Source organism: Anolis carolinensis, chromosome 4 (assembly GCF_035594765.1).
Source record: "Anolis carolinensis isolate JA03-04 chromosome 4, rAnoCar3.1.pri, whole genome shotgun sequence".
NCBI classification, from domain to species: Eukaryota; Metazoa; Chordata; class Lepidosauria; order Squamata; family Dactyloidae; genus Anolis; species Anolis carolinensis.
Window position 1 is genome coordinate 40239683 of NC_085844.1, and position 15079 is coordinate 40254761.

The 15079-nt window shown below is 42.4% G+C and overlaps 1 protein-coding gene across 1 annotated transcript; it reads left to right on the forward strand.

Annotated features, from left to right (window-relative positions):
• Nucleotides 1-6603: 6603 nt before the first annotated feature.
• msc (musculin) lies at nt 6604-14655 on the forward strand. Its single transcript, XM_003219642.3, has 2 exons — nt 6604-7273; nt 13619-14655. The coding sequence occupies exons 1-2, from the start codon at nt 6740-6742 to the stop codon at nt 13703-13705; spliced, it is 621 nt and encodes a 206-aa protein (XP_003219690.2). The 5' UTR covers nt 6604-6739; the 3' UTR covers nt 13706-14655.
• The last annotated feature ends 424 nt before the right edge of the window (nt 14656-15079 follow it).

Below are 15079 nucleotides of genomic sequence, written 5' to 3' on the forward strand. Positions count from 1 at the left end.
TCACAACCTCTAAGGATGCTTGAGCTAGATGCGGGTGAAACGTCAGGAGAAAATGCTTCTGAAACATGGCAATACAGCCTGGAAAACTCACAGTAGCCCATTTCATTCTATAGCGCTCCAGATGTGGAGATTCCCTGTGCCAGCACTTTGAACTGGGATTGACCCTGGAAGGAACTGATCTTCAAAACTGGTCCCTAAAGTCATCAAGGAAGCTATGAATGTTGAGAAAAAGCAGCGCCTTTGAGCATGTGCAGAGTGTCCTCCTCCGTTCTAATAGTGCCCAGTATACATACAATGGAGACCCGGGGGGGGGCGAAATGTGTTAAAGCACTGCTGAACTTGAGCTGCTGAACTTACAGACCGAAAGGTCCCAGGTTCAAATCCCGGGAGCGGAGTGAGCGCCCGCTGTTGCTCCAGCTTCTGCCAAGCTAGCAGTTCGAAAAAACATGCCAATGTGAGTAGATCAATAGGTACCGCTCTGACGGGAAGGTAACGGCGTTCCATGCAGGCATGCTGGAATATTGCCAGCGCCAACTCATGACCTTGGAGGTGTCTACGGACAACGCCGGCTCTTCGGCTTAGAAATGGAGATGAGCACCAACCCCCAGAGTCAGACATGGCTGGACTTAACGCTAGGGGAAACCTTTACCTTTTTATACATACTTCATGGATGGGGGGCAGGACTGGGATCAGAGAATACGAAGGGGGCAAGAACGCAGTATGACATCCCATTAACCACGATGGCAGAATGCTATGGGATCCTGGAAGCCGTCGTTTGATAGTCTTTTTGATTGAGAGCGGGTGCCTCATCAAACTACAACTCTCGGGAGTCCATAGCATTGCGCTATGGCAGTGGAAGTGGTGTCAATCTGCATTCATTATATAATGCTGATGCACCCAGAAAGTCTTTGACTCCTCCTCCGCCTCCCCGCAGAAGGGAAAGGTAAGCTTTGGCACCGGAGCCTCTCTCAGGCCGGGCGGGCACCGAGGTTTCCACCACCAGTGTTTAGAAAAAGCCAGCACTTTCCTTCCCATTAATCTTGAGTAAGGAAGGAGTTCAGACTGCACCTGTATAAACAATCCGGAGCGAGGCGGGAGGGAGGAAGGGAGGCGGCGAGGGGCCAGAACCTGCGGCGGCGCTCCTCGACCCCCGGTGAGGCTGTATGTGTGTGTGTGTGTGTGTCTGTGGGGTGTTTGTGTGCGCCTGAGTCAGGAAGCGACCCGAGCCCCAGGCAGTCCCCTGCTTGGGAGGAGAACAAAACATATCCACCGGTGGATGCATCGACACTGTAGAATGAATGCAGCTTGGCACCACTTTTAATTGCTGGGGCTCAATACCAGGGAATCCTGCTACCTGTAGTTTGATGAGGCACAGGCACTTTTTGGCCCAGGAGGTCAAACTGCAACTCCCCTGATTCCATTGCTTTGAGCCAGGGCTGTCCAAGCTAGCCTACAATGTTGGCCAGACGTCAAGGCCTCGCTCAAGATTCCTGCCCAAGTCGACACCATTGGGCCCATTCACACCATACATGCAGTGCTGTGTTCCAGTTTCACTGCCATGGCTGCATCATACTGGGATCTGCAGTTTAGGGCCAGGGAGGCCTGCTTACAATTCTCATCCAAAGAGCTCTAGTGTTTCGCCAAATGGCAAAGCCTAGGGCAGGTATGGGTAAACTTGGGCCCTGCGGGTGTTTTGGACTTCAACTCCCACAATTCCTAGCCTCAGGCCCCTTCCTTTCCCTCCTCAGCCGCTTAAGTCAGCTCTTCCGCTTAGAAATGGAGATGAGCACCAACCCCCAGAATCGGACACGACTGGACTTAACGTCAGGGGAAACCTTTACCTTTACCTAAGACATCTAGAAATGGCAGTTTTCCTTCATTTTCTTTTTCCATGGTGAATTGGATGTTTGGGTGGATGCTGTCGAGGTGGTCCGGATATATGTTTAGTTCTTCTTCTCCATGGCTCCAAATACCCCCCCCCCCCAAAATAAAAATAAAAATCGGTTTTTTAAAAAAAAAAATGGGGGGGGGTTGAACCCCTAGCACCCCCCCACCCCCGCTACAAACCTGTCAATATCTGCTTGAGATAGTGCCTGGAGGGACGCTTAATGTTTTGCGTCTCATAGATTTAGCATGGGGATTTGGTTAACCAGTTAAAATTCATGAGTAAACCAGTTTTTTTTTATAACCTGAAAAATTTCGCTACAGGCCTGGGTGAAGGTGTCACCCACATATCTGAAACATATAGTGGGGCTTTTTGGGTGCTGTTTTCAGGGCTTGTTTCTCAAATGAGCTTATATGACAACAGTAACAACACTAAGTAGTAGTAGTAGTAGTAGTAGTAGTAGTAGTAGTAGTAATAATAATAATACAGCACACAGTCCTAAACGCTTGGGAAGTGTTCGACGTGTAATTTTGTGATACGAAATCCAGTATATATATCTCGTTTGCTGTGTCATACGCTGTCTTTGAGTCAATAATCATCAACGTAGTAGAAATAGGCAGAGCACCCAACTTCCCCTCCTTCCGTGAGAGAACAGGTTGCAAACAAAGCTTGAGAGAAAAGGGGGAGGGAGAGGCTGCAAGTTCTGAGCCAGGAAACGGAGCCAAGGCGAGAGAGAGGGTGCCAAGTCCGCCCGGTCTGGTGGGAAGAGGGACGGAACGAAAGGGGTCCAGATGCTGCCATGGAGGGCAAGGAAGAGCCCACCTGTTCCAGACATCAGCCACGATGGGAATCCGTCCCCCCTTGACACACACCACACGAACACCGACGTGGTCGCGCCAGACCTGCCTTTTTGGAGACACCCGACAGCTTCTTCCTTTCAGTCAGAATGGGAAATGCCCGACAAGCGTTTGGACTTGGTTCTGTTTCTGCACTTGAGCCATTTTTAGCGTCGCTGGCTGCTCTTATGGCACTGGAAGATCCCGACAATTGTTTCAACACTGTTTCAAGACATAAACTAGCAGCCACTTTATCTCAGATTTAAAAATAAATCGTAATAAACGAACATTATATTCAATGGATCTAGTGGAGCCCCCAGATGGCGTAGTGGACTAAGTGACTTGAAGGTTGGGTTGCTGACCTGAAAGCTGCCAGGTTCGAATCCCACCTGGGGAGAGTGTGGATGAGCTCCCTCTATCAGCTCCAGCTCCATGCGGGGACATGAGAAAAGCCTCCCACAAGGATGGTAAAAACATCAAAACATCCGGGCGTCCCCTGGGCAACGTCCTTGCAGACGGCCAATTCTCTCACTCCAGAAGCAACTCCGGTTGCTCCTGACACGGAAAAAAAAATGGATCTAGTAGGCGGGTTCTCTCCAGTCTGTTTGTGCGAGCTGAACACACACACAGTGCTAGCTTTCAAGATAGCAAGAGATGTTGGGACAGAAGGAATATATCTGGAAAATCGTACTTCCGTCCTCAATCTAATCCCAGATATTTCACTCCTTGGTTAAAGAAAAGGGCTCTGTACATGTTCAACTGCACCTCATCATCATCATCATCATCATCATTATTTTCAGCAGTCAAAGGCTGAATCTACACTGTCATATAATGCAATTTGATTTGCATTATATGGTCAATATAGACCAGGCATGCGCAAATTTGGGCCCTCCAGGAGTTTTGGACGTCAACTCCCACAACCAGCTGTTGGAATTGTGGGAGTTGACGTCCAAAACACCTGGAGGGTCAAAGTCTGCCCATGCCTGGTCTATACTGACCATATACAGTACTTCGAACGGCAAAAAAGGAATAAAAATAAAAAAGGAAGCAGCTAGGCTTTGAATCTGCAAGGCCATTCAATGCTAATTAAGGTGGCCAATTGCAACATTCACACTTGCCTCCTACAGAAAAGAGTTCTTTCTCCTACCCTGGACCTTCTGCAGATATATAAACCCCACTTGCCTAGCTTTCAAAAAACCTCACAATCTCTGAGGATGCCTGCCATAGATGTGGGCGAAACGTCAGGAGAGAATGCTTCTGGAACATGGCCATACAGCCCGGAAAATTCACAGCAAGCCAATAAAAATCTGCATGATATATAAGTAGTATAGATGCAGCCAAAGCCTCGGCCTTGAGACAGAGACAGGACATTATTCTGGCGAATTCTAATTCAAATTAGTCTCGAAATGAATAGAAAAATAACTGCATTCCAGGAAGCAAAACGAGCTACAGTCCATAGATGGGTAATAAATTATGCAGCCTCCCACATCACTATTCTGTACCAATATCTTGAAAGCAAATACAGTAACGTTTTATGGATTTATTTCTGAGCAAAGCTGCTAATTATCTGTCCCAGTATTTTGATGCAATTTGCACTAAATTCCGCTGAACTTTTAGCACTCACAGGAATCTGGAAGTTTCATACACAAGAGAGTTATTTCCAAGTCATCTGGATTAAGGTTTGGATAATGTTACCCAGTTTTTCAGCTATTGATTTTTATTTCTTTTGTGTCCTCCCAAGTTCTGTCTTCTTTATTACAAACCTGTTGTCGGTACAAACCAAACTTCATAAGAGTGGCAGATCCTTTTGACATACCTAACACTTAAGACATCGGGATTTGGAATGTGTTTCATAGACTCATAGAGTTGGAAGAGACCACATGGGCCATCTAGTCCAACCCCCTGACATGTAATATTATTACATTTTCTACCTTATTAAATCATATTCCTATATTATTAAATTCGGCCGATGATTTTTATTTCCTTAGGTCGATGCCAGTTCATGGCATGAATGAAATTCGAGAGGAACAGATCCCTTCCCTTCTACAGATCCTACCCTTTATTTACTGTGATGTACATCACATCGATTGTAATAGGATCCACTCCGGTTTGGGATTCTCTCAAGCAGCAGGCAGTTCAGTTTCGCAGAAATCCAGTCGGATCATTGATGGTTAAAACTCACAAACCAGTTCAGTTGAAGTAACTTCCAGGATAGGATTAATAATCAGGGCAGATTTCTCATTTTAAAACTAGGGTTTTGTTCCAAACGAGTGTGAGAAATCGATCGAATTGGGCTGAATTAGTATCTCCTGGTGCATCTATACGTATTGTCGAAAGCTTTCATGACCGGAATCACTGGGTTGCAATGAGTTTTCCGGGCTGTATGTTCCAGAAGCATTCTCTCCTGACGTTTCGTCCACATCTATGGCAAGCAGCCTCAGTGGTTGTGAGGTTTGTTGGAAACGAGGCAAGTGGAGTTTCCATATCTGTGGAATATTCAGGGTGGGAGAAAGAACTCTTGTCTGTTTGAGGCAAGTGTAACTATTGCCATTATTACTATTATTATTATTATTATTATTATTATTATTATTATATTTATATCCAGCTGTATTTCCCCAAGGGGGACTCAAAGCAGCTATTGACCATCTTGGTTAGCATTTAATAGCTTTGCAGCTTCAAAGCCTGGCTGATTCCTGCCTGGGGGAATTCCAGATATGAATCAATCAGGGCCAGCTAACACCTCCCAACAAAGAATTCCCCTAGGCAGCAATCAGCCAGGCTTTGAAGCTGCATGGCTTTTCATTGCTAATCAAGCTGGCCAATTGCAATGTTCACCCTTGCCTCCAACAGATAGTTCTTTCCCCCACCCTGGCCCTTCCACACATATATAAACCCCAATTGCCCAGTTTCCAACAGACCTCACAAACTGTAAGGATGCTTGCCATAGATGTGGGCGAAACGTCAGGAGAGATTGCTTCTGGAACATAGCCATACAGCCTGGAAAACTCTCAGCAATCAAGTTATTTCGGCCATGAAAGCTTTCCACAACAAATTCTCATGTTCTCCAGTTTGCATGGCGGAAAATTTCAAAGGGATGGGGGCTGTTGAATAACATCTGGAGACCCAAACTGGGTAAAAACTAAAGAGCACGGATCATATGTTTTTAAAAAGAGTAGTTTTTCCCCCTCTGTATCCACGGATTCATTAATTCAAGGGCCCTTTGAAGGCTAGTATGACCCGCATGGAAATGAGTTTCACACTACTGGAAAGCATCCTTGGATTGGGTTGCTGTGAGTTTTCCAGGCTGTATGACGATGTTCCAGAAGCACCCTCTCCTGACGTTTCGCCCGCATCTATGGCAGGCATCCTCAGAGGTTGTGAGGTATGTTAGAAACTAGGCAAGTGGGATATATATATCTGTGGAATGTCCCGGGTGGGAGAAAAAGCTCTTCTCTGTTTGAGGCAAGCGGGAATGTCGCAATTAATCACCTTGATTTCATTGATGAGCCTTTCAACTTCAAGGCCCGGCTGATTCCTGCCTGGGGGAATTCTATGTTGGGAGGTGTTAGCTGGTCCTGCTTGAGTCATGCCTGGAATTCCCGTCTTTGAGTGTTCTTTTTTATCTACTACCCTGATTTTAGAGGTTTTTTAAAAAAATAATAATACTGGGATCCAGATTTTGTCCATTTTCATAGTTTCCTCCTTTCTGTTGAATTCTTGGATTCACTTGGCGTGCGATAAGTCCCAAGTGCGGCAAGAAGGGGGGGGGGGGGGTGAGCACCTCCAAGCCCCCTCCTCAGACTGAAAGGTCGCCTTCCGCCTTGCCCCCCCCCCCCCCTTTGCCCCGCTTCCCTCTGGTCATATATATAGAGAGCGAGCGCGTTGTCGGTCAAGTGGGCCTGGGCGGCTTCTCTGCGGAAGGGAGCGGGAGGCGCGAAGCCTCCACGCCAAGACCTGCTCCTCCTTCCTTCCCTCCCTCCCTCTCTGTCTGTCTGTCGTCGGGGCGAGTGGGTGGGCCATGTCCACGGGCTCCTTGAGCGACGCCGAGGAGATGCCGGAGATGGAGCTGCGAGGGATGCAGCTGGGCTTCCCGGGGCTCCCCCGCCCCAAGAGGCGTCCCCGCGGCCATTCCTCCGCTGCCGAGGAAGAAGAAGAAGAAGAGGAGGAGGAGGAAGACGAGGATGAAGAGGAGGCAGTGGTGGTGGCCGGCAAGAAGAAGCGAGCCAAGGGAGCGGGGCTGGGAGGAGGAGGAGGAGGAGGGAAAAGGCAGCTTCCTCCGCTGTCGTCGAGGGGCAGCAGCGGCGGGAGCAGCGCGTCGGCGGAGTGCAAGCAGTCTCAGCGCAACGCGGCCAACGCGCGGGAGCGGGCGCGGATGCGGGTGCTGAGCAAGGCCTTCTCGCGCCTCAAGACCAGCCTGCCCTGGGTGCCGCCGGACACCAAGCTCTCCAAGCTCGACACCCTGCGCCTGGCCTCCAGCTACATCGCCCACCTCCGACAGCTGCTCCAGGAGGACCGCTACGACAAGGCCGGATACGTCCACCCCGTCAGCCTGGTAAGGACCCGCAGACCACAGCGCCCTTCCTTAGGATTGGGGCTTTGCTTGAACTGTGGAGTCCTGGGAGTTCTAGTTGGCGGGGACAGAAGCATTCTTGGGCTTCTCAAAACCTTGGGAAATGACAAGTCCTGGGATTCCATAGCACTGAGCCAGGCAGATCAAGCAGTGCCAAACTGCATTCATGCTTCAGTGTAGACCAGGCATGGGCAAACTTGGGCCCTCCAGGTGTTTTGGACTTCAACTCCCACCATTCCTCACAGCCTCAGGCCTCTTCCTTTTCCCCCTCAGCCGCAAAAGGAAAAGGCAGTTGAGTTGTAGTGTAAGATCATGGGAGTTAGTTTTATTATACAAAGTTTTTAGCCTTCTCTGCCAAAGAGTCAAATTAGAACTCCCAGGACTCCATAGCCTTGAACCATGGCACTCACAGTGATATCAATCTACATTCATTCTACAGTGTTGAAGTGCTCTCAGTCACAGGTTTACAACAGAATCTGCTACTGTATTGCTAGGGTTTCTCTGACAGAAGAGAATCAGAGGTATACCCTGGTTCCCTGTAATTCTAAGTTTAGAAAATGTATTATTATAAATTATATTATTATCATCTATTATAGTAATGTATTATTATTATTATTATTATTATTATTATTATTATTATTATTATTATTATTTAACATGAAAGGCATTGCAGACTAATTCAACCAGAGGAGTCAGTCATAGCAGAGCACTTGATGAACCAACCTGGACACAGCATATGATTTGAGAACACAAAAATGCTGGACCACTCTTAACAGCCACCATGTCAGACTACACAGAGAAGCCATAGAAATCCACAAGCATGTGGACAATTTCAACAGAAAGGAGGAAACCACGAAAACGAACAAAATCTGGCTATTAGTAATTTTAAAAACTCTAAAATCAGGATAGTAAATAAAGAACAACACTCAGAAAACAGAGAATTCCTGACATGAATCAATCAGGGCCAGCTAGCAACTCTCAACAAAGGATTTCCCCAGGTAGTAAGCAGCCAGACCTTGAAGCTGAAAGGCTATTCAATGCTAATCAAGATGGCCAGTTGCAACATTCACATCTTCCTCAAACAGGCAAGAGTTCTTTCACCCACCCTGAACTTTCCACAGATATACAAACCCCTCTTGCCTAGTTTTCAACAGACCCCACAACCTCTGGGAATGCCTTCCATAGATGCAGGTGAAACATCAGGAAAGAATGCTTCTGCACATGGCCATACAGCCTGGAAAACTCACAGCAACCCATTATCAACAACAACAACAACAACAATCTCTTTAGCAGAGAAGGCTAAAAACCTTGTTTATTATTATTATTATTATTATTATTATTATTATTATTACAGTAGAGTCTCACTTATCCAACATAAACGGGCTGGCAGAATGTTGGATAAGCAAATATGTTGGATAATAAGGAGGCATTAAGAAAAAGTCTATTAAACATCAAATTAGGTTATGATTTTACAAATGAAGCACCAAAACATCATGTTTAACAACAAATTTGGCAGAAAAAGTGGTTCAATACGCAGTAATGTTATGTAGTAATTACTGTATTTACGAATTTAGCACCAAAATATCACGATGCATTGAAAACATTGACTACAAAAATGCGTTGGATAATCCAGAATGTTGGGTAAGCGAGTGTTGGATAAGTGAGACTCTACTGTATTAATAATTTTCTTACCCACCTCTTCTCAAGGCAGGATACAACATAGTTAAAATATGTACTATTGAAAACACACATATATTCAAAGATGTATGAATAAAACACACTCAAATCATTCATGCCATTAAATTCCACTTTCAAGTCCATAGTTTCAAATTGACTGGGTAGTGCTTCTTACAACAAAAATAGCTAATGTTTATATTCCACCTGTCTTTCGTTAAACTCAAGATGTCATACTTCTTCCTGGTGAAAAGTATGGACCTGCTATCCTTTTGTGCCATCTAGTCACCTGTCAGCTTAAGGCAACCCCATGGATTCCCAGGCCAAGGAATCCTTTTAGGCAGGCAATTTTGCTAGATCTTTCTAGAGCACCAGCAATATCTATTAAAACATCATTTTTGAATTATCAGGAGGGAAAGAGAAGGTGCTGGAAAGATCAGTTTACCCCTTTAAGCTCACTTATGAACTCTTGGTTAGAAACCTCTGGAAAGATGAGAGAAAAGCCAGCCGAGTTTGTCTTCCTTTCTACCCCTCTGAGGAATGCTTTTCCCTTCTGAATGCTACAGTTGTATTCCTAGCTTGAGAGAAGAGCTTTCAGTGCAGAGGGTGACCTACAAGTGGGTTTAAACTTTCCTTCTCTTCATCTTAGAAATCTCAATTTTTGTTTTTGTTTAAACATGGGAAATCAAGTTGATGATCTGAATTAGTTGCTAAACCTGTTTTCATTCTAAAACGAGGCAGTCGACTTTCTGATCACTTAGTTTCAGACTCCACAGTCTCATTTTTGATGGTGAGGCAGAAAGCACAGCTTACTTTTTGACTCTTTCTTGCTATTCCTCTGTTTGTTTGTTTGTGTGTATGACAGAGAGAGAGAGAAAGAAAGAAAGCACTGTTGATGCTGTAATAATAAAAATAATATATGTCTGTGTTTACAGTTGTGGGAATTGTAGCAGGTACAGACTAATGGAGAAACTTTTATCATGAGCTAGCCAAGTTGATTCAAGCAGAGCCTAGAAACATTAACAATTTAGAAATCTGCTCTCAGATTTCCTAGACAGCATGGTTACCCAGAGATATTTGGAGTTGTAGTACAAAGGGGAAACATGAGCTGTTTAAAGTTTTGAAAAATTCTCACTGGTAAATTGGAATCCTCCTAAATCACAGTCCGTGTGGATTTGTGCTTAGTCCCTCTTCCTCCCAAAGAATCAGGTACAGGCTTTTAGACTTGGGTGGCGTTCCTGAGTCTTTTTATGTGGTGCTAGAAGGCTCTGTGTTGGGATTACCAACAGACTTCTCCCCACTTTTTTACTTAGTTGTGGCTTTTTTTGGTGAAGCAATAAAATGGAGAAGCTGTATTCTCATACATAGAATATTATAGTTGGAAGGGACCATCCAAACCATCCCATCCAACCCACAAAAGCACCCTTGCTAGATGGCCATCCAACCTCTGCTTCAAACCCCCCAGAGAAAGAGACTCCGTCACACTGCGAGGCAGCACATTCCATTGCTGAACAGCTCTTACTATCAGGAAGTTTTTCCTAATGTTTAGGTGAAAGATTCTTTCCTGCAATTTGAATCCATTGCTCCATGTCATAGTCTCCAGAGGAGCAGAAAGCAAGCTTGCCCCCTCCTCAATGTGGCAACCTTTCAAGTATTTAAATATGGTTATTATGTCCCCTCCCAACCTTCTTGTCTCCAAGGTAAACATATCCAGATCCCCAAGCCTTTCCTCACAGGGCTTGATTTCCAAACCTTTTATTGTTTTGGTTGTCCTCCTCTGACATGTTTTAGCTTTTCAATATCCTTTGCCTAACCATACAGAATGCTCCTGCAATTCTAGGCTTTTAAATGTATGTCTGCCAAAAAAGGTTACAATCAGAAATGTATACTTTAACTGTATGTTTTCTTGTTATTCAAAAGCTTTTAAAAATGCAACAGCAGCCAGAATACTACGAGACACTGGCCCAATATAGTCCTAAATAATGAGGCTGCATCCCATAATCCAGTTGTAAAATAAAAGAGTGAAACTATCTCTGTTGCATTACAATCAAATTATAATTTACTGGGTTTCTGTGAGTCTTTCATGCTGTATGGCCATGTTTCAGAAGCTTTCTTTCCTGATATTTCACTCACATCTGTGGCAGGTATCCTCATAGGTGCCACAGATGTGGGTGAAATGTTAGGAGATAAAGCTTCTAGAACATGGCCATACAGCCCAAAAGACTCACAGCAATCAGTGATTCTGGCCATGAAAGCCTTTGACAATACATTAAACTATAATTTAGTTACTGAAAAAGGTAATGAGCAATTCAATATTTGTAATGAGTTATTTTCAGGCCTTGGTTTAAATTATGGTATTCAGAATTTGAAGTAATGAATCCTGTAAATTCTGCACTGAGTGGAATACTATTTTTTTAATCTCTCCTGGCCTTATTCTCTATTATGTTGCATGTGTCTATCATATAGGAACTGGTTTTTCTGCTTTAATTTACATCATCTAATTTATAAATTCTCTGTCTTATTTTGCTTTGGATGTCATTAACTTCTTCACTAGAAAGTCAGTTCACTTCTGATATTTCTTCTAGGCAATGTGCTCCAACTCTTTGATTGTGCTAACAGCCTTTTTAGTTCTGTAGCATCTTTTGTGTGTGTCTTTCTTTAGATTGGTGATTCTCAAGCTGTGAGTCCCCAGGTGTTTTGGCCTACAACTCCCAGAAATCCCAGCCAGTTTACCAACTGTTAGGATTTCTGGAAGTTGAAGGCCAAAACATCTGGGGATCCACAGGTTGAAAACCACTGCTTTAGATGTATCTAGTACAGTGGTTCCCAACCTTTGGTGCTCCAGGTGTTTTGGACTTTAGCTCCCACAATTCCTAACAGCTGGTAAGCTGGCTGGGATTTCGGGGAGTTGAAATCCAAAGCAACTGGAGGACCAAAGGTTTGGAACCACTGATCTAGAATGTATCATAAATAAAGGGCTAAATTCATTTGTAAGAGTAGACCAATTCAGTCAGTGGGACCTACTTAACTTTTTCCTTAAGCCCCATTAATTCAGAGAGACTGCTTTAGTTGGGACTGGCATATTTGATTTAGCCCTAAGATTGCTGTAAGTTACTCTCCATTTTGTGTGTGTGTGTGTGTGTGTGTGTTTTTTACAAAATAACTTTCCTGGTCATTTCTAATTGCAATTGTTATCTACTAAGCTGCAATATTCAACAAGCTTTCCACTTGCAATCCATGATCTATGATCCAAGACAGGTTTGATGACACACAAGAGATGAAATACAGCCTCCAAAAACAGCTGTGAAACAATGAAGCCACTCCAATCTGTATCTTATGGTTTAATGCTTTAAAGATGTGGCAGTCATGGATTTAAGACATGGATTGCTCCAATCTAAGAATACTGAAATTGAGCATTTACTGTATTTTCATGGCAGAGTTTTGTTTCTAGGTAGCACTAGGGCAGTCTAAATAGATATAGTTCATGAACTAAAAGGAACTAAAAACTTAAGCATAAGTTACAGTCTCTGTGTACTCCATTTTTCATTAAAGTGAGTTCAATTCAGCAAGCTCAAAGTAGGCCATATCTTTATCTGGCACAAATATTCACGAAGAACATAACTCAGGAATGTTACTTTTTAGAAAACAATTTCTTGATTCTCCCAACTAGCACAGGCCACTGCGATTACTATGGGAATTTTAAGATATCCAGGCTCAGCTTTAAAGGTATAGATACATATATGTGAGTAGTACATGCAGAAATCCACACATTACACATATTATCGTAAATGTGATAGGGCTAATTAATTAAACATATTGACTTAACTGAAAACCATATTAATTTAATTTAATTTCCTGAAATAAGATTTTACAATAAAAACAATGAACATGAATCATTCTAGGAAGAGGTATTCCATCTCATGTACTCGCCACTTTAAGGTTGTGCCAGTGTCACATGCAAGAATAACATAAGAAGAATATACTTCCTAGGTATTGTACTGACATACACAATTTAATTGGCAAAAGTTCTTCAGTCTTTTGTATGACTGTCTAAAAACAAGTAATACAGTCCTCAATGTAATATTTTTAAAGAATAAATGCCATTAGTGCAGGAAAAAATAAATACTTATGTTGTACTTACTCTGATACAAAGAAACAAGGAGATAAGGCAATCAGTACAAACATATTTACAGCAGAAATAATCCTAAAAGAAGTCAACAGTAAGAGCAGCATGTGTAAGAATATGATAATAATTCACAACAGAACACTATAATAGCAGTAAAAAAATACATGAGCCTAGTGATTTATTCACATCAACTCTGAGTAACTTTGTAGCTCACGGTACTATTTATCAAAATGTATTGGTGTGTCACAGTATGTTTTGCAACACCAAAGCTAAGCAGCACAATTATGACCAATCCCAAATTGTGATCCATCAGTATATTGTAAGGTGTAGGATGCTCCTGTTCATGTGTGAAGTGCAAAGAATGTGACTTCAGATAAGTTATGACAGTTTGAATATATTGTATCTGATTTTCAAGTACACTTTCAAGACCCCGCTTTTTGGCAAGTGGGGACAAACAAAGAGCAGCAGAAGTTCTGGAATTCACATATTGCAATCCCCCTAACATGGAATGCTACTTTAATTTACAGACCTGGCCATTTATGGTTTCTGGAAGACCAGAATCGGACGCCAAAGAGGTTTCAGCAGCCAACAGATTATGTGGAACTACAGCTTAGTTCCAGTGAGCAGTGCTCTTGCTGGATATGACTACAAAACCCACTGACTTCTGTGGACTGAAAGAAACTGAAACAAAGGAGCCAACTCTTCTTGTTAACTTACAATGAAAAATACACCCAAAACAGATAACAGAGGAGGAAATAAGAGTTCACTGAACATCCTGCTTCAGCTAAAGTGGTGGGTTTGGAATGATCTTTCTCAGCATTATTATCTGAAGAAAAACTTTAAGGCATTTTGACTAACAGAAGATATAGAGGAGGATAACTTTGATAGAATTAACAGCATGGACCAAATTATAGATTGTATGAGATAATCCCAAACAGTGTTATTTGTATACCAGAGGAAAGCGGTATTCTAGATTAGTGTTCAGACTCAAATTTTATAATATATTTGACCTTATATTCTTGGCAGCTATGCAATAATAAGACTACTTCTGTCATTCTAGCCAACTTTTAAAAACTGAAGATGACAAGATGCTTTTTAAAGATTTAAATGGATTAAATTAAATTACTTGGATTTAACATAGGCATTTTTTTTATCAATGGTGGTACTAAATTTGCTTAGAAGAAAAAAAAAATGTCAGAAGCCCTTGAGTGGGTTATGGATCAGTGATAGAAAAAAAAATCACTTTTTGGACTAAGACAGTGCATCATATTTTTGTATCGAAGATAATGCTACAGAATACTGTCATTTGAAGAATTGCATTCTGTGAAAAATGTAATGATGACTTAACTTGAAGCAGGAAGCTTGTTTACTTAAGACCAGGGTTGATATGTTTGATTAAAAATGGCCTGAGACCAAATGCAACCCAAATGTATTTCTCCCATGTCTTTTAGCTCTATGGAGTAGTAACCGTTATATTGTTCCGATTGTGAATGGTGTTACAATCAATATTTCAAATGTAAATAATTTTTATTTTTATACATGGCATTAAAAGCTTTACTTACAATATTGTGAAGTCCTAGTGATTGTTGAAATTGCTGAAAATTGTAATTACTGAAAAATCCCTATTGCAACTTCAATGGATTCAGCAAAGCAAATTCTTAAATTATTTCAGTGAATGTATTGGTGTCTTTTATATAACTTCACATACTATGGGGAAATAGAGTGGTAAGATTTAAATTTAATCTTGCTTAAAACTATTCAAGTTTTATTGCTTTTAATTAGTTTTCAGTAAGCGTAACTAAATTTGGAAATAACCCCATGCTGCATTTGGAAAGATGGATAACAATAACTATTTGTATTTACAAACAGTTGTCAATATTGGTAGAAGATTTGGTAAATAGTTTATATGGAAGGTGGAGAAACCTGAAAGTAAAAGCAATTCACACTTCTGACACTATTTGATGATGTCAAAATATTGCAAATACTGC